Source organism: Patella vulgata, chromosome 4 (genome assembly GCF_932274485.2).
Source record: "Patella vulgata chromosome 4, xgPatVulg1.2, whole genome shotgun sequence".
NCBI classification, from domain to species: domain Eukaryota; kingdom Metazoa; phylum Mollusca; class Gastropoda; family Patellidae; genus Patella; species Patella vulgata.
The window spans coordinates 85621442-85645956 of NC_065882.2; the positions used below are offsets into that span (position 1 = coordinate 85621442).

Sequence of the window (24515 nt, forward strand, 5' to 3'; positions counted from 1 at the left end):
GTTAATTTACTTGACATCGAATTAAATATCGACTCATATTTCTAATCTGTTATTACTGATAATCTCAATAATAATTTTATATCACCGGACAATAATTACCGCTTTTTTGTGCCAGGCAAATTGTTATTACGCTGATAAATTTTCTCATCGAGACAGGCACTAATAAAATCAATTATTACATTAAAAGCTAAACAAAATCACAATAAAATATAATAACTAAATTTTCAGTTTGAATCTTATCTTGGAAAAGAAAATATCCGCGTCGAGACGTTTCCTGGTGAACGTAATTAATTAAACGAAAGATCAAACGAAAATTATAATATAATTAATTCGTTAAAAATCTTATCTGTAGCAGACGATACTTTGGTGATCCACAATTCTGAATATTAGCACGAAATATTATAATTCATAGTTTTCTGCGTCAACTGGGAAAATGAAGATGGGAATACGTCATGTTGTGTGCTACGAGGGGAATTTAGCCCGATCAGCAGCTATTTAATCTACTTTTCGTCGAAATTGGACCAGAAAATCGGCTACATCTCGAAATAGACTCAATATCTGGACTCATAATTCTCGAATTCCGACTAGGCCTACCAAGGGCTCTTTTACATGCACGTCAACGACTACACCATACTAGACGCCGTTCGACGCCAATCCTTCCTTTCTACGCCTATATTATAATTTTTAGAAAAATTGAAAAAACTTAGACCCCAGAGAAATGATGTATTTGTTATAAACATCCAACAGTTTGACATAGAAAGAAATAAAATGAAATGAAATGGGGTTTAACGTCCTACTTTTTTTGCACTGACTGGGCTAATGAAGACGGGCATACGCCATACAGTGTGCACCGGAGCGAATTTTGCCCGGCCGGACTGTGGCGCTACGGCTTACTGTCAAGGGTTCTTTTACATGCACAACAATGTGTACACGGCACCTCGGTTTTTCGTCCCATCCGAACGACTAAACAGCTGTCCTTCTCAGACCCAGACCAAGAAATGTGATGGATATAACATGACCGTCAGTAGAGATAACATGCTAACGCTTGTCAAGGGTTTTCATTAAGAAGAAGTTTAATTCAATCAATTGTAATTTGGGGATTTATTTATTTTTTCCTATTTCTTTTTTTTTTGACACGAATAATAAATAAATGAATGATCTTTTTCAAAATTTAGGTTTTTTGACACGAATATGTCTTATTTAAAATTATGAATAAATGAATAATGTTTTTCAACATTTCTTTTCTTTTTTTTTCTTTTTTTGACACGAATAATAATGACTTTATTATCTGAGGGAACATATTTAGTACATGAGTTCTAATTTTCAACATGTCCCTCCTACTCTATAAAACTAGCAACTACACAGTAACAATATTTACAAAGTGCATATATATCATATTATATAAGCTTATAAAAAAGAAATATCAAACAAACAAGAAATAATAAAATGGTAAATAAACATACATTCAAAGGACAACAGTAATTAACAAGGGTTAAAAGATTTAACATGTTTTACTAACTTCTTTTTGAAGATAAAACATGAATAAATAAATAAATATTTCTAAGTTTTAGTTGTTTAAATATGTAAGAATGAGATAAAGAGCTGGCCATTATTGTTGTAATAGTTCAAAAAATATAAATAGTGAAAAATAGATACATTGAAAATGTCATTCTAATTATTTTATTCTAAGCGAAGTTGTTAGTGTTTGTATTTTGGGCAAGATGAAGCGTAAATTATTTATTATCGTAGCAGAGGTACTGGATAACCGCGAGGAAGTCTCGATTATCTATTTTATCGTTACATTTGTGTTTTTGAGGATTTAAAAATCCTCTTTCATCTCGGCCATCCGATGATCTAGAGAGTTGATTTTATAGGCTTGTGTGAATAAATGTCTAAATAATAGTTTATATAACTTTTGATGCCAAAATAAAGAAAGCTCTTAGTCTTACATATTACATATTGTTCGTCTTTTACGATGTCTAGAAAAAAAAACGACATTTCTTGGCTACCTATTTCGCAAATATGCAGGTAAAATACGTTTTGTAAATATCAATACCATAATTTGATAATCACACATGCTACTATAAGCGACCGTCGCAAAATTTAACACTTTCGAATTAAAATATGGGTTTATTTTTAATATTAAATCAGGAAGGAAATATGTGAATAGTTTCTTACTCACTCGGCACGAATATGCAGGTGGGTGAACGGGCCGAGAAATATCCGTGGGTTATACGTTTAGACGCGAATGTTGAAGTTTGGTGTCATTTATAATTAGTACTTTCTAATTGGTCAAGAAACAGATCCAAAATTCACGATCTGGTTAAAACACAGATGCTATTTCGTTTCGTTTTTTTGTAGTTCCAAAATTCGTTCTAGTTGTCTTTACTACACTAGGATCTGGAAGAGTTGTTATATAACCCGTGTTCTGGCTGATGTGAGAGATTAGCCAAAGAAACGATCTGTTACGGCGAGTTTTTGGCGTGAGGTACACGGAACTTTGGGTAAACCACTAGAAACGTCAACACCGATTAATTAATCAATGTCAGACGTCATAAGGTCAAAAGTCGCTCGTCCACTACAACTGTTCAGATCTTCATGTAGTGTAGGCCATCGAAAGTATAAAAAAACGAAACTAAATATAGATCTGTATTTTAAACAGATTGTAAAATTCACTACTTATCTATGGATGTCCCAGGTTTAAATCCCTGGGATTGATCAAACTCGGCTTGCGTCTGTCAGGGGTTGTGCCTGCGGGACTAAGAAGGGATGTCTTCGGATGGGACAACAAAAAACGAGATTTACCAGTGCGCACGTAAGAGAACCTATGAATTAAACGAAGAGAAGACTGAATCGCTGCTCTCCGGGCGAAAAGTTCCATTATTCCTGTCTTCATTTTTTAAAAAAAATTTTTAACAATAATTTTTTCAGAAATTGAAGGGAATTGAGGAACAGGCCTATATGACCTCTCTCCTAAATACAAGAATAAATAAGTGAGCAAACAACAAAACAATACAATGAATAAGTAATCAACAACATTTTGTATATACATATTTACACATTGGCTACGCAGTTGTTTATGTTCGTATTTTGATCGATATAGATTTTATACAGATCTTAAAAGTTTCTGCTACTGTCTTCATGTTTCTCTTCCTAACACAACACACGTCACCATAGAGATGAAATGAAATGAAATGGGGTTTAACGTCCTACTGTTCTGCTCCAGCTGGGTTAATGAAGACAGGCATACACCATACAGTGTGCTATGGGGGCAATGGCGCTACGACCTACTCTTATATCGAATTCCAACTGCCAAGGGATCCTTTACGTGCACGACAATGTGTACACGGGACCTTTGTTTTTCATCCCATCCGAACGACTAGACAGCTGTCCTTGTCAGGCCCTCCGTCCTGCATCACTGACAAGGGGGAAACCACGTCGGAAAAATCCCGATGAACTTTTTTGGCCAATGCAGGGATCGAACACGCGAACCTGCAAGCTAGCGAGCCAGCGTCTTGCCCACTTAGCCACCTTGGTTCCAGTAATCTATAGTCAAGGTGATCCGTTATAATTACTGTAAACTAATCCTAGCTTAATATTTTCATCTGCTTGTTGTGGATTATTCCCCCTTGTCATATCGCGATGACATCTCATCTGTCATTCATACACGCCATTCCATAGTTCACCCACATACAACCGGAAGTCTTAAACTCTTCTTATATGCACGTAGGAAATCAGGGTCTGGCTATAGGCTTATATTATAAACAATGTGCACAGATTCATCAACATGATAGAGAAAGAGAGAGAGCCAGAGAGAGAGAGAGAGAGAGTCAGAGAGATAGATGGAGAGAGAGCAAGAGAGAGAGAGAGAGAGAGCCAGAGAGATAGATGGAGAGAGAGCAAGAGAGAGAGAGAGGGAGAGAGAGACAGAGAGAGAGAGACACACACAGAGAGAGAGAGAGGGCCAGAGAGAGAGAGGCAGACAGAGCGAGAGAGAGAGAGACAGACAGAGAGAGGTGGGGTTTAACGTCCACTCGACAAAAACTATTCATTTCAATAATTCGCTTGCGCGTAGGGGTCTTTAGCAGTGGGAGGAAACCCGGGGGCTCGGAAAAAAAACCACGAAGTTGGACAGGCGACCCTACTCCTTGTCACGTACAACCGGGGAATCGAAACCACGTCAGTCGTCAACATGAAAGTAACAAACTTTTTTTCACAATTAAAGAGGTGTCATTCCCATCATCAAAATGGCAAATAGGCCATTGGATTCTTTAGTGTATTTTCTTATGTAATTATTATTTGCATTTCGTAAATTTATTTGACCCTTTTGTTTCATTGGAGCAAAAGCTGATCGCTATTTTGGCTTGTCACGTCTACCACCAAATGTAGTCAACATGGCCGGGGTGGTCTTCACAACATTAAGCCCATAGGCGTATGGAGCTGCCCGCTAATTTGGTTGGCCAAATAAAGAGCCCGAAATCTAATAAATCACAAATTTTACTTTTCTTGTAACTGAACACCGCGAATTAATACTGACTTGACTATGAATTAAAACATTCTGGCATCGATTATTATTTGTGAATGCAGCTGCAATAGTCCAATTGGATAATCAGTATTCAGGTGCAGGTATAAAATGGGATTTCGGTTGCTAAACCATTGTAAACTTTAAGGCTAGTTCCTTTAATAATTTCATAGTAATTCTTTATTTTTGACACAAATTTATAATAATACAACACTATTTTCAAGTAGAATTTAGAGATTAAATAAATATGCGGTTTGCGCATGTTCGAGTCTCGTAATGGCTGATCAGTTCAAACGTATTTTGTGTATGTTTTTAATCGCAGAATTCTATACTTGAAAATAGTGTTGTATTATTATAAATATGTGTCAGCTGTGGCAAGAAATGGTTCCTTTGGTGAATAAAGAAGAATCACAGCGAAGAATAGTCGGTAAGGATTTCAAAATGGCCTTAGAACAGACGTGGGAAAGAGCGGTTTTTTCAGATTGCAGCCATATAAGGACGGATAGGAACTATCAGTGGACATCGTCCGCTCAAAGACAGTTCCCAAAGGACCTACTCGCAGACTAGAATAGCAGAAAAGCGCATATGTAGCGGGTGAATTATCTCGGGGAGAGATCCATAGTCCGCCCGTGGCTACGTGAATTAAAATAATTGATTGGTTGTTTGGAATTCTGGTCAGCCAGGTTATATTGGACCACTTTGAAGTTGCTGTATTCTCGGACTGGACCTGGAATAGCTGAAAACGCGTTTATGTGACCGTCAAATTTTTGCGAATTATCTTTGGGGGGCGGGTGGGGGAGGGGGTAGGCGGCTTACACGGCAAACTTCGCCCCTTCGGAGTTCGCTGATGACCGGCGTTGCCGTCTGTAAACGGATATTTTTTCGGGCATTTCAGGGATAAACCTTTTTGTTAAAGCCAGCTCAATTTTCGTCAAGGTCTCTGAGATGTAAATTTAGGGCACGTAATTTGGTGGCGAGATGTTAGGTTACGTTTAGGAATTTGAGGGAGAGGTTAATTCTACACAATAGCACTTACCCTAGCTTTATAAAAAAAAATACGCACAATACATTAGATTTATATATAAAGTTGATTTCTCTGTATTTTGGTGTTGGTGGCGCTGATGGTCCTACTTAGGTGGCGCTTGTGGTAGGTATTCTGGTATTCTTTTTTTCTGTAGAAAAAAGAATAAATATGAGGCTCTCGGGCGAGAGCCACATCAGTGTGTTTCCTACTAAGGATTGGATTTTCTAAAAATGAGTTTTTTCCACTATCCAGGGCTTAGGGGCTAGGGATTCTTATAACTGGTTGAATTTATTTACTAAGGGTTAGGACTAGGGTTGGCCTTATGAAATAGATCTAACCGCATTTCAGGCCTGTTCGCCTAACATTCATCGAGCCCGCACGCCTATGATTAAAGTTACAATTTCATATTTTCTAAGAAAGTCAAAACATAATTATTTCTATGTCTTTTGCTCAGTAGGTTGTCAACTCACTATTATGCGATCATAGGTGTTATTCTCACACTTAAAACTCATTTACACCGGAAATAATAACACAATTACCTCCCATTATCTCCTTTGTTTTCTATTCTCCACCATGAATTTGAAGAGGAAAATGATATTTTTGCCAATTTCTCAACTGGCAATAGTGAATTATAGGATTAATAGGATTATTCTTTAACAAGGCAGGACTGTTTATAGATACCATCTATTTTAAGGCTTTATTTTAATAAATTTTAAAAATATAACGTAAAAATATGAAATTGCAACTTTAAGCCCGTGCATGTTGCGTAGTGCACTAAACCAAAATTAGAGGAAACTAAATAAACAACCCTACTTCCGTTTCAACTTTTAAAACCGTTTGAGCCGACAAATCCAAACAACAGATCAGAACACATCAAAGTCTCTTCTATTTTATATATTTCTTTACCTAAATAAAAACTCGCGTACAAACTTGGTGATTTAATGGTATATATGGACTAAAAACATATTCAAACTAATTAATTTGTCATAATTATGTTTCAAATCCTTCTCAAACATTGTAATTGCGAAGGAATGCCCTGCTATAAAAATTCGATCAAACCAGGATATTTTTACGTCACGTGACTTACCTCTCTTGGAAGTCAGAGGAGAATTCATTGCATACATAAGACGGTCTTGTCTTTAATCGCTTACTATCTATTACAAATATCGAATCCTAATTAAATTCTCGGATTATCCACTACCCGCGTCTTTTTCCGTCATTTTCATCTCAGAAAGTGTTGTACGTCTAACTCTTCATAAAGTTTATCAACTTATACATCAAGCGCTCAATGTTCGCGTGTGACCTTTGACATCACGAGTGCAGAAATTCCTAATCGGCGTGCTGTTGATTAGGGGAACCCTTACATTTTTGTCCTGTATACACTCCATGAATGTTTTCGAGGAATCCAGTATTTTTCTAGTAAGATTGGATATCTCTACTTTCCATATATACCAAAATTGCGATACTTTTTATTGGAAATAACCACCCGATAAATACTTTTCTAGGAACCCATCTTTAAAAGAAATATACCAACTTTTATATATATTTCTCATCTAAATTTATTTCATTACGTTGATTTTATTATCTCCATTTAATTTCCTTTGATTCAGAGGAGAATCAGTAAAAATAGTAATTAAACATTTTTAAAATTAAAATGTTTGGGATGTACGTAAAATAAACTAATGTAAACTTCAAATGGTATTTAGGGAGACTAGATCGATTTGAATATCTATATAAATTAAAACTCTTTATCTCACGCGCGTGTACTATATTTTGATAAACTCGTTAAAGTTTATTGTCCTGTCTCACCGACTGGAACGATACCATTGAGGTTTTATTCGCCCAGTTAGCTTACGCGCTTCACTGGCAAACACATAAACAAAGTTTTTTTTTATGAATATTTAGTTTTAATCATACTTGGGCTACGGTAAAACACTGTTCGGCGACAGTCTCCTGTTTTACATAATAATCGTTAGATGACGGGCAAATAATACGGCATCAACTTCCGTTAAACGTGATTAATTCACATTTACATGTTAACTTTATTAACTCACAATTCCTATAAAACAATAATTACAGATCAACATAAATAACTCACAATTCCTATCAAACAATATTTACGAATCAACATTATTAACTCACAATATCTATAAAACAATAATTACGGATCAACATTATTAACTCATAATTCCTATCAAACAATATTTACGAATCAACATTATTAACTCACAATATCTATAAAACAATAATTACGGATCAACATTATTAACTCACAATACCTATAAAACAACAGTGACGGATCAACATTATTAACTCACAATACCTATAAAACAATAGCAGCAGGAATGTGGATTAACATTATTATCATTAATATCTCACATAGCCTGTACAACAATATTTACAGATCAATCTTATTGACTCACAATATCTATAAAACAATAGTTACGGATCAACACTATTAACTCACAATAACTTAGTCAGTCATATCTTATATTTATCAACATTATCAATAAATTATTTATATTGCATTTGTGTACTTGTAACAGCATGTCAATTTGATGTACACCCAACCGTAACTATTGTTGATATAAGATGTCGAGGATACGGTTATCATTATAACTGAATAATTGAAAGATCTACAAATATTATGAACAGTTTTATCACCAGGAAAACTCTCAGCCCTATAACGCCACATTAATCCCTTCTAGTAAAAATCGATAGTTTTGTTTCGAGGTGTGTTGAGATTTATTTGGGGGGGGGGGGTAGTGGTGGGGGGGGGGGCGTGGGAAGGGGGAGCGCATCCCTTGTAAATAGTATTGAAAGGGTTTCGAAATGAATAAATTAACACTAATGTAAAGGAATTTCAGTGTCACCTATCCGCCATCCGTATTAATTAGTGCCATATTCGTATATATTATTGTTGCGGATTTAAATCGGGCTTTCACTAACAGCCTTAACTCTATTCATATTTATGTAAATGAACCGGGCTGTCAAGAATGATAAATCAGAGAGCTGATAGACTGTACAATAGCTAATTGAAGAGAAGACTTGTAATGAAATCTCGGGGGATGTTGTTAAGGTAAGATTAAAGCTTTCAGCCCAGTAAGTGGTCGAGAGACCTCGGTCTTAATATGACAAATCTTTCGTCAGTAAACCGAGTTATAAAACACTTCAAATAGACAATACGCTCAACAAAAATAAACAATGTTTCTCGTAAAATATCTACAAACCATTATAGCTATTTGAATATGTTTTCATAAAACTTAAAATAATCATTTATTACGAATTTATTTAGCGTATAATTCACAAAAGTGGATAGGTTTCGCTTTACGATACAAAACATGTACTTTACAAAATACAGTCATCGTCGCTTTACGGTACAAAACATGTATTATATAATACAGTCATCGTCGCCTTCCGATACAAAACATGTACTTTAAAATACAGTGATCATAGTCTTACGATATAAAACATGACCAATGTACTATATAAATGAAATGGGGTTTAACGTCTTACGTTTCTGCACCGACTGGGCTAATAAAGATGCGTGTACTTTACAATACAAATTTCGCAGTGATAAAGTACAAACATACAAATTTATATGGAACACAGAATTTTTAATTTAAATATAATCGGCGATTTAGAGGAGACAGAACCGCCGCTACCCGGGCAAAATTTCCCATATAGCACATTCCATTAACCCGGTCGATGCGGAACAGAAGGAGGTTAAACCCCAGCTCTATCACAGGCGACTCTCTGCAATAATAATGTGGTTGCTGGCTTATTAATTTCACGAAATACAGTTTTCGTATGTTGTAGATAGCTATAACATATAGTAGGCATAGTAATCTTTTTTATTTTATTTTTTAAAACGCGTCGAACAGATTAGGGCAGCGAGTGTCTGTGTATGTGTGAAGGGTGGGGTTATGGGTTTATTGAAATGGGTTCCGCCCGTTATTCCAGACCGGGTTTGTTCCAGGGGCATATATCATCAACATTTCAAGATATCAATGAAACTTTATACTTATAAACTTATTACGTTATTTGTCCTTTTTGCTAATTAGATTTAGATGGAGGTGAATTACACTCTGTTTTAAGTTCCTGGTTTGTTGATGATGATGTCAAGAAACTCTTGTATGATGATGAGAATTCTGTGGCTTATACGGTAACTTTTATAATATAAATTTCTTTCCTTCAATTCTTTCATGGGGGTGGCCGAATGGTTAGCATGTGCGCGCTGTATCATAAGGCCTGTCATTGAGCCAACTGGCGTGGTTTCGAATCCCCGGTTGTACGTGACAAGGAGTAGGGTCGCCTGTCTATCCTCGTTGGTATTCTCCGGGTCCTCCGGTTTCCTTCCGCTGCTAAAGACCCCTACGCGAAAGCGAATAATTGAAATAAAATTAAACCTAGTTACTCCCGAAATGACCTATACTAGTTTGTGTCGTGTGGACGTTAAACCCTCCCTCTCTCTCTCTCTCCCTCCCTCTCTCTCCCTCCCTCTCCCTCTCTCCCTCTCTCTATCTCTCTCTCTCCCTCCCTCCCCCTCCCTCTCTCTCTCTCTCTCTCTCTCTCTCCCTCCCTCCCTCCCTCTCTCTCTCTCTCTCTCTCTCTCTCTCTCTCTCTCTCTCTCTCTCTCTCTCTCTCTCTCTCTCTCTCCCTCCCTCCCTCCCCCTCCCTCCCTCCCCTCTCTCTCTCTCTCTCTCCCTCTCTCTGCTAATTAGAAATTTCTCGGAAGTAATATTTTTTTTTTCTTCTTGTGTTTCAATTGAAAAACATTTGAATTGGTTTACGATATTACAAGGGCGCGGGAACTTGATGGCCGTGTCTTCTTGAAGATGTTTTCCCTCGATATCAATCGATGGATTGTCTCTTGAACTTCGTCGTCTTTATTAAAAGATCATTAATGGTTTGTAAAATCAGTTAAAATGTCGGCAGACGTCATTCGACGTTCTCTAATCGCTTTAATCAGATTTACAACGTGTCCCCACTCATCTTAATTTATCGTCTTTTAACGTGCAGCTTTTAAAATCCTTATTTGATTATTCTCCCCAGTTACTCACTTAAAAAACACATAAAAAGTTTTTTTTTCACCAATTTTAAATGAGGTTGCACTGACCAGTCGGTTTATTTTAAAGACTGCTAAAAATAACTTCTAAAATAAACTGAAATTAAGTTAATTTGCTAGACAACTAAATGAAATAAAATGGGGTTTAGCGTACTAAGTTTCAGCACCGACTGGGTTAATGAAGACGGACATACGTCATTCAGGGGGCTATGAGGACAGTTTTGCCTGGATAGTGGTACTACGGTCTACTCTTATATGGAATTCCAACTGTCAGGGGGTTCTTGAACGTGCACACCAATGTGCAGGCCGATCCGAACTACTAGACACAATCCTTGTCAGGCCCTCCGTTCTACACCACTGGCAAGGGGAAACCACGCCGCAATATCCAACACCGGGAGCGAACCCAAAACTCGCGTCTTACTCACAGCAAACGGGCTAATGTATTCCGATCCGCTAATATCGCTGGCTAGCGATGTTATCGAGAGTTGATTATGGTCTGGATAAGTTAATTAATGTCTAATGAATAATTTAGATAACATTTCAGGCATAAAGAGAGAGGGGGAATTGGGTTTAACGTCCACTCGACACAAACTAGGTCATTTCAGGACTAACATATGGCTCCATTTTATTTCAATAATTAACTTGCGCGTAGGGGTCTTTAGCAGTGAGAATAAATCGGAAGACCCGGAGAAAACCCGTAAGGTTGGACAGGCGACCCTACAAATATAATCCATAATTCAAACAAAGGACAAAACAAATTAAATAAAATTCCAGGTTTTAAAACCGTGATTAAATCAACATTGTGTTGATTACATGTATGTAAAGGTCCTTGACCCTTCAAGAGGGCAGTGTGTTTCCGGTCAGCACGTGGGTACCAGTAGATCAAGGGAGTTAATTACACACACGGTGTCAATTTCACACCAAATCTACTTCAACTAACAAAAGGCAAACTTGGGGATTTAAATATTAAACAGGACTACAATCACTAAACCCGCTAGTTCAATATGGATGGAGTGGTATACTCTATTCACCATCGTCCAGACGGACCATAATCCATATAACGTAGACTAGGATGAATTTCGCCCGGTCAGCGGCGTTTTCAACTACTCTTATATCGAATTCCAACTGCCAGGGGTTCTTTTACGTGCACGGCATTATGTACAAAGAAGTTCGGTTTTCGTCTCATCTGAAATACTAGACACTGTGCCTAGCCAGGACATCCGCCCTGGCAAGAGAAAACAACGTTGATATATTCTTAGGAACTTCCTCGTCCAGATCCGGGTTAGTAAGCTAGCACCTTACTCCCTGGGCCGACTCGGCTCCGGGGATCATACTCACGGGATAAATAAATAAAATGGAAGATCGCCGGGCTAATGAAGACGGAGTTGCGGATGAGATCCCGGTGTCCGACAAGAAAGTTCACCAGGATTTGCCGCTTGGCTAACTCGACACAAACTAGGTCATTTCGGAACTAACATATGGTTCAGTTCTATTTCAATAATTCGCTTGCACATAGGGGTCTTTAGCAGTGGGAGGAAACCAGAGGACCCGGAGAAAACCCACGAGGTCGGACAGGTGACCCTACTCCTTGTGTCTGGCAAAGAAAAACGTCTAGTTGTTCAGGTAGGATCAGGAACACCATTGGCAGCACGGTAAAGATCCCTGCAGGGCTACTGTCCGGGACCAAATTTTCTTCATTTATGCATCTTGGTAACCCTTTCTATTAGCCATTGCGAGGAGGGAAAAAGGTTCCGTTGGAAACTAGAAATATTTGGAATACATTAATTTATAAAAAGCCAATCCTCTATACACTCACTATAATGTAATTTAAAATCACGAGAAAGGGCCTCCAGATATAAGCATCTTTTTAATCAAACGTTATGAAGGATTTGAAAGGTCTGGATGAAGGAGTCTAGTTGATGAGGGGTAGAATCATCACTGGACAAGTAGCTGTAAAAGAGTTAATTATGTCCCCAGTCTGACCAGTGATGGGTACCCGGGGGCAAGCACCACGGTTATTTACCCCAGACAATCATACAACAAAACTCGAACATGAAAGATGTTGGCATGAAAACACTCCAATGTGCATCCTCTCCGTTGAGTAATTAGGAACTAATTAATTGGATTCGATCGTTTCATTGTCAAATTTGCGACAAATTGATACCTCGATACAATAGAAGTAGCTCTTAGTGATCTCCCCTGCTGAGCGTCTTCATCTTAAAGCCCATGTGGTCAACAAAGAAACCGCCATTAGGGTTAGTCTGCCTTCCCAATGACCAATTGACTCGCGGGCTAATTAGAGGCGCCATCTAGAATTAAGGTCAAAGGTCGTGCAGTGTATCTGTTAGTCGGACTGGAGGGGAATAATGCCCGTAAGCCGCCGTTAATCGCTTTGCTACTCCCGCTACTAACAGATTTTAATTGTTATGAAAAGCATGTTGGGATGGGATTATTGTGTTTAAGACACCATCTCTGAACACACAACAAATAGTTTAACACGTTACCAATAGACGTTTCAATACAGTATAAACAGATTAAAGAATATAACAAAACAACCTTACATTGGTTTAAAACAGGTCGGCATCATTAGATTACTTAACGTGCAATCATCAAGATGTAATTCCCGAGTGAGCTTTGATTCAAACAAACAGATTTGTATGGCTAACCTTTCTTGTTTATCATATACAGGGCCGCCGAGTGACTTTAATCTGCAGGACAATGGAATGGGGTTTAACGTACTACTGTTCTGCTCCGTCTGGGCTAATGAAGACGGGAATACGCCATACAGTGTGCTATGAGGGGAATTTTGCACGGGAATTCCAACTGTCAAGGGATCTTTAACGTGCACGTCAATGTACACAAGGGACGTCGGTTTTTAGTACCATCCGAACGACTAGACAGCTGTTCATGTCAGGTCCTCCGTCTTGCACCACTGACAAGGGGAAATCACGTCGGAAATTCCCTATGAACTTTCTCGCCCAATGCAGGGATCGAACACGCGACCTACAGGCTAGCGAGCCAGCGTATTACCCACTAAGCAACGGTGGTTCCCTTAATGTGCAGGAGCAAACCCCTCCCCCCTCCTTCACCCCCTTCTACGTAAATAAAATCAAATAAATATTTATTCCCCTCCACCGTCTTGGGCTTCACGGGTACTGGATGGGTGTATCGACTGTAGTCCATTTTTCTTGGACCTTATCGTATACAACCCGCAAATGTAAAGCAAAACCGCTAACTACCAAACAAATTAACACCTCCAATGGGTAATAAAAGAAAAACAAAACATCACTTTTGGCGGCAAATTTAAAACAAAGGGAGAGAGATAGAGAGAGAGAGAGAGAGAGAGAGAGAGAGAGAGAGATCGGGTTTAACTTCCACTCGACACAAACTAGGTCATTTCGGGACTAACACATGGTTCAATTTTATTTCAATAATTCGCTTGCGCGTAGGGTTTTAAGAAGTGGAAGGAAACCGAAGGACCCGGGGAAAACCCTTGAGGATAGACAGGCGACGCCACTCCTTGTCACGTACAACCAGGGAATCGAAACCATGCAAGTTGACCTAATGACAGAGCCTATGATACAACGCGCACGCGTTAACCATTCGGCCATCCAACCCCCAACTTCAATGTCACACTTTATTATAATTGGTCCAATGTAGTCTCTTGATAAATGACATGAACTCGGGTTTAACGTCCTAGTTTTCTGCACCAACCGGGCTAATGAAGACCGGTATCATGCAGTATGTAATAAGGGAAATTTTGAAATAACAGCGGCACTACGGCCTACTCTTATTTCGAATTCCAACTGCCAAGGGTTCTGTTACGTGCCCGCCACCGCGGTTTTTCGTCCCATCCTATATTTTATTTCGAATCAAATGACGAATTGACTAAATATTGTGTGACGGTAATATGGTCAGGTTTTTTTTTTATCTCTATGGTTACGTGGGTAATAACTGATAACGAATTTTGCCTGTCAACTTCGAATTCCTACTGCTAAAGGATCCTGACGCGAATTTCCAATGTGAACATGTGATCTTGGGTTTTTGGCACCATGCCGACACCTAGATAAAACTAATATTTTTCACCATTTCCATAAGATAACAAATTTGGGGGTTTTATTTATGGTTATTTTTTCGGGACACCAGGTTGATCTGTATTTTATTACAGTGGGAGAAAGCTGACAATCTTACCCGTCACGTGTCATCTTTGATGGAACTCACTACAGCAGTGGTGACGGATCTAGACAGAGAGAGAGAGAGAGAGAGAGAGATGGGGTTTAACGTCCACTCGACACAAAAAAGGTCATTTCGAGATTACCACATAATTCGATTTTATTTCAATAATTTTATTGCGCGTGGGTTCTAAACAAGGTTAAGGCATTGAAACACCTGAATGTTTCTTCTCAGCTCACACAGATTTAAGTCAACAGCCTTCAGACAGTGACACTTCATTTCTCAATCAAACAACAACCGCCCGAACACAACCATACGCAAACTCAACAACCGCCCGAACACAACCCTACACAAACACACCAACCCACACAATGAGATGAAGATAAAAAGTTATTTCAGGTTTTGGAATTTTTCGTTTTATTATTTATGAGAGTACAAAATTATTGGTTAGTAACAAATTTAAATATTACATAGTAAGAGACAGATTTAAATGTTACATTGTAACAAATTTAAATGTTACATTGTAACAGATTTAATATTACATTGTAACAGATTTAATATTACATTGTAACAAATTTAAATATTACATTGTAAAAGATTGGAATGTTGTAACAGATTTAAATATTACAGTGTAAAAAATTGGAATGTTGTATTTAAGATAAAATAATGTAAACATTCCATGATATCGAATTAGCATGTTGCATAGCAACATATATTGCATTGTAAATATTTAAATTGGAACAATATCAGAGATGCATAGTAAAATTAAATATTGCATTGTCACGTATCGTGATACGCATTGTAATAGATTACAAAATATTACACAATAACAGATTTAGATATAAAAAAAGGTAACAGATTTAAATATGACATTGTAGCAAATTTAAATATGACACTGTAGCAGAATTAAACCTGACAGACATGTGACCTATTTAAACATGACATTGCAACAGATTTAGATATGAAATTGTAACAAATTTAAATAACACGTTGCAACAGATTTAGATATAAAAGAGTAACATATTTAATTATGGTATTGTAACATATTTAAATATGACTGTAACATATTTCTATATTGCATTGTAACAGATTTAAATATTTAAGAATGAAATATTTGATACTCCTATTAGATGTAAATATTACACTGTAACATTTTTAAATAGCAACCGACTTAAATATTGACTTTAAAGAGTAACAAATTGAAATACTGAATGATAATCTGTTTATATAGTAACAGATTTAAACATTGAATGGTAACAAGTGTAAATAAATACTTCATTGAGCTGTATACTGACCCAGATTAAATTTAACGATGTAACGGATTGAATATTTGAATGTAACAGAGCGAAATTCAAATTTTAAATATGGCACAACAGCAAAATAGAATCTTTCACATTAACATATTCGACTATAAGATCGCAACTTAACTCAATTATTTCACAGTAACAGATTGAAATATCGACATTATATTGTAGTAGAACAAACTAGTATTATACATCATATTCGACTATAAGCTTGTATTTTAACCCAATTATTTCACAGTAACAGATTGAAATATCATCAGTATATTGTAGTATAACTAACAAGGAATACAACTCATAAGTTATGACACTATTCATGAGAATTAAATAATACCATAAACGTATTTTAATCAAATTTTAACATCTAAATGTCGTTCAAAACGTTTGCCAGATCATGCAACGATATTTATAAATGTATTTATTGTATAGGAATTAGGTGTGATTTCTTTTTGTTGTTTGTTTTTTAATTAATTTTCGGCACAGATTAGAAATTAATTCGCGAATGACACCCAACGGTTCAAACGTGTACTTTAGGTTATTTCAGTCAACGATCGAGATGATACAATGAATTTTGGAAAATCAAATGAAAAAACTACTTTTTCTGAAACCAGATCATGCGTGAAAAAAAATGCAATTTTGAAAGACCAAATGATAGAAATATAATTTTATCAAAATATTTAAAATATTTTTCTTTATATATAAATATAGCTGCCAAATCATGTTTTTCTTTAAACGCAATGATCTGTTATAAAGTTTCACGGTCAGTTTTTGGATTGATCGACTGATAATGAGAATTCAAATATCATTTCTGTAGCATTAGAATTTAAACCCTTGCCTACTTTTAATAATAAACCTAAAACCTAACAGGTGCAGCCTTCAATGTATATAAGTAAAAATTATTTAGTGCTAATCTCTTTCTTTAAATTTTAGTATTCATCATTTTTAAATTCACTGAATTATACAAGTATATAAATAATATCTTAAACCGAAATACTTATTAATATATTTTCAATATGTTAAGTTATCTTATTCATTCCTTTTTTTATCCATCAAAGTTTACACATTTTTCTCCCTTAATATGTGATGAAAAAGTATCAATACTGGGGGGATATAGGTTATATTTACCCAGGGAATATAGGTCATAACTATCCGGGAATAGGGGTTATAATTATCCGGGGATATATGTTATAACTATCGGGATTACAGGTTATAACTACCCAGGATTACAGGCTATAATTATTCGGTATTACAGGTTATAACTATCCGGGATTATAGGTTATATATATCAGGGAATAGATGTTATAAATATCAGGGAATAGATGTTATAATTTCCACGGAATTTAAGTTATCATTACCGGGGAATATAGGTTATAATTGGCGGTGAATATAGGTTATAATTACCGGTGAATATAGGTTATAATTACCCGGGTATCGGTTATAATTACCGGGGAATATAGGGCTAATAATTACCGGGGAATATAAGTTATAACTATCCGGGATTACAGGTTATAATTACCCAAGAATATAGGGCTAATAATTATCCAGTAAATAGCAGCGAAGAACAACGCCCTTTAAGGCAAAATTTTTTTATGACAAATAATTCATTTATATCTAAATTATACGAAAACTATTACATGTCTCGCGAAAATACAAAGGTATAACGGATAAATTTAAATCTTTACTTATTGTATGATTATTTTTCAGAAATAAATTTACGATCAGAGATTCCACAGAAAATGGACAAATATTTTTATTATATATATACATTGTTACCCCCTGAAATCATTGATATAACACACGTCTATTTTTCAGTTTCCCTTTGTTTTTTGATTTTCTGTTTTTTGTTTTTTTCAAAATTCTATATATCTATATTATGCGAAACAATAAATAAATAAATATTTCATTTACTCGTAGGGTTTATGGAAATAAATGTAATAGCACTATTCGAGTTGTCTCCCTTCACATCACCTCGATCTAATCGAACCCGTTGATGAAACGGAAACGATCGCTCAGACTGGAGATATCTGGGAAACTGGTTTTTAAATTCTTAGAAAAAACTCGGCATTCTTCAAGACATTTGTCATATTGGCCACGAGTACAATATATACCGTCAGGAAAGAAATCTCCGTCCAGTACACCAATATGTTCTATGGCGACCTTCCACATACAGAGAGCTACAAGTGAAGGTCTGAACTGACACAGGTCATAATCCTGCAGGGAAAGTTCTAAAATACACCGACTAAATGCTCTTGCCTCCCTGAAAAATAATAAAATATATTAAAATTAATATAAATCAAATGAAATGACAAAGGGTTTTAACCTTAAAAGGGGTTTAAGGTGCACGTAAAAGGGGTTTAAGTGACGTGCAGAAAAGTGTGAATTATGTTCTTAAAACCGAAACATTAAGTCATCTAATTTTATTGCACATCGTTTATATGTTTGAAAAGCTCTACAAATAAACATCGTTCAAACACTTACCTTAATTTGTCGTTTTCAAATCCATAGGCCTGTGATAAACAGAGGGTGGCAAAATGTTCTAGAAAATATTGAGATGTCGGAATAAATAGATCGAAACCTATAGCCATTAATACATGTCTCTCCAGGGTCTTCAATTCTTCACGACTATAATTCACTGTAGATACCTCAAATAATTCCTGGATTTCTGGCGGTGTAACTTCTTCCTGATCATAAAAAAATATACAAATCAAGTGGTTTAGAAACGCGACGAGGCACCTTAACAACTACATGTGACATCCCGGGCTTCAGAAGCACAGCTATAAATGAAATGAAATTTAACGTCCCACTGTTCTGCTCCTTTTCTGGGCTAATGAAGACGGGCATACGCCATACAGTGTACTATGAGGGACATTTTGCCCGGGCAGCGGCACTAAGGCCTACTCTTATATCGAATTCCAACTGCCAAGGGATCTTTTACGTGCACGCCAATATATACATGGGGCCTCGGTTTTTCGTCCCATCCGAAAGACTAGACAGCTGTTCTTGTCAGGCTAGAATGGATACACTCATATTTTGTATCAAAGATAGAGAGAGAGAAAAATTGGGTTTAACGTCCACTCGACACAAACTAGGTCATTTCAGGACTAACACATGGTTCAATTTTATTTCAATAATTCGCTTGCGCGTAGGGGTCTTTAGCAGTGGGAGGACACGGAGAAAACCCACGAGGTTGACTCAATGATACAGCGCAGCGCGCTCGTGCTAACCATTCGGCCAACCAACCCCCCATCAAAGATAGAAAAACAAAGTTCAAGTATGGGGATGAAATTGGGTTCAATGTAGCTCCACCTTTAACGTGCTTTTCATGGGCAGGTTCTCCACCCTGTAGTACTGACTACAGGAAACTACATGTAGACTAGAACATCCAGAGGAACTTTCCCGGGACTTTGTACATGTAGTTAGTGAACAAACTAGAATCTAAAAGATTGACAATACCTGTTTAAATACGGCCAGTGTAATATAATACCTGTTTAAATACGACCAGTATACTATGATACCTGTTACATGCGACCAGTATAATATAATACCCTTTTATATAGACCAGTATAATATAATACCTGCCAAATGCGGTCAGTATAATATCATACCTGTCAAATACGACCAATGTAATATAATATCTGTTAAATGCGACCAGTATAATATAATACCCTTTTATATAGATCAGTATAATATAATACCTGTCAAATGCGATCAGTATAATATAATACCTGTCAAATGCGATCAGTGTAATATAACACCTGTTTAAATGCGACCAATGTAATATAATGCCTGTTTAAATGCGACCAATATAATATAATACACGTTTAAATGCGACCAGTGTATTATAATACCTGTTTAAATGCGACCAGTATAACACCTGTTTAGATGCGACCAATGTAATATAATACCTGTTGAAATGTGACCAGTATAATATAATACCTGTTTAGATGCGACCAGTAAACAAGTTAATCCCAGTAATTGTAATCCATCAGCTGACAATCGTTTACAGGCGAGTATCCGATCTATTATATTGACTGTTAGAAATAACGTATCTTGATTTAAAGCCAGTTGATGATGTATTTTACTAATCCAATTTACTAGTAAACCTCTCATACCTGGGGTCACCTAAAATACAAACCAAATAGGGTTTAACGATGAACATGGTCCCGCAGATTAACGAATGTTTTAGCTCGAACAATACACTACCGTCCAATGACGTACATATTAACATACGTCACTGCTACCTCCACATACAATCACGTGATTTCAAAACGGCATACATCTCACGTGACATTCAATTGTATGTGATCGCTGATTGGTGCTGCGCAGATAAAATATGTTCGCGAATGTCGGAAATGAAATGGGGTTTAACGTCCTACTGTTTTTCCTCCGAACTGGGCTAATGGAGACGGACATACGCCATACAGTGTGCTATGAGGGAAATTTTGGCCTACCCTTATATCGAATTCCAACTGCCAAGGGATCTTTTACGTGCACGCCAATGAGTACACGGGACCTTGGTTTTTCGTCCCATCCGAACGACTAGGCATACGACCCAAAGTTTGATTTCACGAACATTTTGTCGAAAAAGATTTGTTCGTCTTTTTCTTTTTAACCCGCAGACGGTGAACAAATTGATCTGAACAATATTTTCATGGATGTTCGGCGTTTGACGAAAGAGAGAGAGAGAGAGAGAGAGAGAGAGAGAGTTTACCTCTGATTGCATGGCGAGACATCGATGTGGATGAAAACGTCTCTCCGCGCTCAGTCTGTGTTTATAAATATTATCAATATATTCTTCGAATCCTGTATTCTGTCCATCGGCGATATTCTCGGCGCTGCTGTGGCCATATGGACTGTATACAGCTAGTTTCTGGGCTCTCCATTCAACGACACTTTCAAAACACTCTAAATTCGGTTCCCCGTATCCCGAATCATGGGAGGTTGATAGAGTTATCTCCCCTATCTGAGGTGTTGTAAATTCCTGTAAGTGTGAAAATCATACAATATCATTTACTTTATTAAAAATGAATTACGTAACAATCTTTGTTAAGAAACCGAAACGCTGTTTATTTTTATAAAACAGATAAACCACATTTTATTGTATCATTATTTCGGGGAGAAATCTATGCATCTACTTTTCATTCGAAACTGGCCATATCCAAACTCCATTGATCCATATCTCAACCCTCTTCTCCCGCAATCTTTCCTGCTCGATATTAAGATGCAATTATTTCTGTTGAATTGATTGCGCTGACTATTTACGACATTCTACAAATCTTACATCTTTTCTAATAATTGATTCACCGAAAACATTTGAAAATTTACTAGGAAATGCCCCCCACACCCGTCAACCGTTTCTTTAAAATCCTCGCAGTTGGCCGCCCTGCCATCTACAACTAAGGCATTCGACAACCGTAGGGTTGGGGTATTTTGGCGTGAATTTTAAGTGGTGGACTGGACTGGGAAGATCTGGGCCCTCGGACCATCGGGTTTAATTGAACCCTCATCATAGTAAGGAATACAACCCACCCACAGATCGGATTCAGGCCTTTATATTTTTGCAGTGGATGCGACGATGAATTTTATTTATTTTGTAAAAAAATATATATCAATTTATTATTTCCAATCGGGGCCGATTTGCCCGCCCCGTCCCTCGCCCACACCTCGGAGCCATCGGACCCCGTCCCCTCGCCCACACCAAGACTCAGTGCGGCCGTGACCATCCGAACGTCTGGGAAAGTATTTAGTCTGATCGATGGAGTGGGGAGGCCGGGTTGCTGGGAGCGAGATGGGGCCGTACATTGCGATCGCGTTTTAGGGAATCTTTCAAAAATCTAGGGATAGGGACTAACTTAGGGTTAGTATGCAGTCCCATGGCCAAGTTGGGCGGGCTGCTGGGAGCGGGATGGGTACGTATTTAGTCAGATCGGAGGCGCGGTGAGGCCGGGTTGCTGGGAACGGGATGGGGGCCGTACATTGCGATTGCGTTTTCGAGAATCTTTCAATAATCTAGAGTTAGGGTTAGTATGCTGGGGACGGGATGCTGGGAGCGGGATGGGAGCGGGATGGGAGCGTACAATAATCTAGATTTTTTTACTTACCTCTTCCGTACAGCAGTGATAGATTTCACCCTGGGGTCCGAGATAGATATAGGGGGGAAGGATGACGGTCTCCTCACCCCCAGTAATATACAGAGGACAGGTCAGTGACATCAGACGTGTAATAATATAGTTGAAGCTGAAGATTTAATTGTCTTCTAGTAGTTGATTTCTTTCATCACAGCCATTACATATTACTTGAATGTTTACTCTTTTAAACCCAACCACGTGGCCTGCTCGTGAGCTTATATCATACACCGGGTGTGTCGTCTGCTAATATAGAAATACCTTCACAACAACGGTTCACCATTTCAACATGCTCGCATCAGTTCCGATTGTCTAACAGGTGAAAAACATCACAAAATTTACTAAATATCGTTTTTTATTACCAATTTTTACGTTTTGTCATGAATGAAAAGCTAGTATACCTCCCTATTCCTATAGTCGACTCATCTGATGCACGTGCATGTATGTACAAGACGATGATGAGTTGATGTGTTGTGTCATCAAGCCGCCGACAACAGTGACTGCCCTGTGATTTATAAAACTTGGGACCAAAATACAACTCACGTGATTTAACTCCATGTCGTCATGTAGCTTTTTACCTCTAAAACTGGAAACCCCTTTCTCTGATTGTTACTATTATTGGCCTGAAGTTACCTTAAACGGAACACGCCTCGACTGTTTTTATTCTTGGTGAATTTTGCCCCGGCGGAATAAACATTTTTTGCACAAAATGTATCTATTTCCATAATTTATGTTTTGTTCATTTGGAACCACGATGGCTAAGGGCGAAGTGGGTAAGACGCTGACTCGCTAGCCTGCATGCAGGTCGCGTGTTCGATCCCTGCAATGGCCAAGAAAGTTCATCCAGATTTTCCGACGTGGTTTCCCCTTGTCAGTGGTGCCTGACAAGGACAGGTGACTAGTCGTTTGGATGGGATGAAAAGCCGAGGATGCGTGTATACATTGGCGTGCACGTAAAAGACCCCTTGGCAGTTGTCTAGTCGATCGGATAGGACGGAAAACCGAGGTCCCGTGTTTACATTGGCGTGCACGTAAAAGATCCCTTGGCAATTGGAATTCGATATAAAAGTGACCATAGTGCAAAATTTTCCTCATAGCACACTGTATGGCGTATGCCCGTCGGAGCAGCACCGTAGGACGTTAAACCCCATTTCATTTCATTTGTTTTGTTCATTTACAGATTACTGTAATTTCATCGGGTAATCTATAACCATAGAGGCCACACCGATTATTATCACCATAAAAATTGGTGAAGATATACGGTTTGAGACAACCATTTGATGAAGGGGTTTGGGTAACCGAATGGTTTAAATGGTTTATCATAAAGAGGGAGAGAGAGAGAGAGAGAGATGGGGTTTAACGTCCACTCGACACAACGTCATTTCGGGACTAACACATGGTTCAATTTTATTTCAACAATTCGCTTGCGCGTAGGGGTCTTTAGCAGTGGGAGATAAACCGGAGGACCCGGAGAAAACCCACGAGGTTGGACAGGCGATCCTACTCCTTGCCACGTACAACCTGGGAATCGAAACCACGTCAGTTGACTCAATGACACACCTTATGATACAACACGCACGTGCTAACCATTTGGCGCACGTGCCAACCCCTGTCTGGCCTACTGAACTGCCAAAGGATCTTTTACGTTCACGCCATAGGGTACACCGGATCTCGGGTTTTCGTCCCATCTAAACGACTAGTCAGTTGTCCCTGTAAGGTCCTCCGTCCTGCACCACTGACAAGGGGGCGGGGGGTTGGATGACTGAATGGTTAGCGTGCGCGCGCTGTATGATAAAGTCTGTCATTGAGTCGACTGGCGTGGTTTCGAATCCCCGGTTGTACGTGACAAGGAGTAGGGTCGCCTGTCCAACCTCGTGGGTTTTCTCCGGGTCCTCCGGTTTCCTCCCACTGCTAAAGACCCCTACGCGCAAGCGAATTATTGAAATAAAATTAAACCATATGTTAGTCCCGAAATGACCTAGTTTGTGTCGAGTGGACGTTAAACCCCATTTCTCTCTCTCTCTCTCACTGACAAGGGGAAACCACGGCGGAAAAAGTCGATGAACTTTCTCGGCCAACACCGGGATCGAACCGGCGACCTCCGTGCCAGCAAGCCAGCGTCTTACTGACTGAGCTCCCATATGATAAGGAATGTGACTTGAGTCAAGTGGGGTGGTTTCGATTCCCCGGTTGTACGTGACAAGGAGTAGGGTCGCCTGTCTAACCTCGTGGGTTTTCTCTGGGTCCTCGGGTTTCCTCCCACTGCTAAAAATCTCTACTCTCAAGCCAATTACTGAAATAA

The 24515-nt window shown here is 38.1% G+C and overlaps 1 protein-coding gene across 1 annotated transcript; it reads right to left on the reverse strand.

Annotated features, from left to right (window-relative positions):
- Nucleotides 1-16802: 16802 nt before the first annotated feature.
- LOC126817269 (cyclin-O) lies at nucleotides 16803-22685 on the reverse strand. Its single transcript, XM_050544088.2, has 5 exons — nucleotides 22190-22685; nucleotides 20800-21069; nucleotides 20025-20210; nucleotides 18567-18769; nucleotides 16803-18345 (listed from the first exon to the last, which is right to left on the reverse strand). Exons 1-5 carry the CDS (start codon nucleotides 22298-22300, stop codon nucleotides 18063-18065), a joined length of 1053 nt encoding a protein of 350 aa, XP_050400045.1. The 5' UTR covers nucleotides 22301-22685; the 3' UTR covers nucleotides 16803-18062.
- Between the last annotated feature and the right edge of the window lie 1830 nt (nucleotides 22686-24515).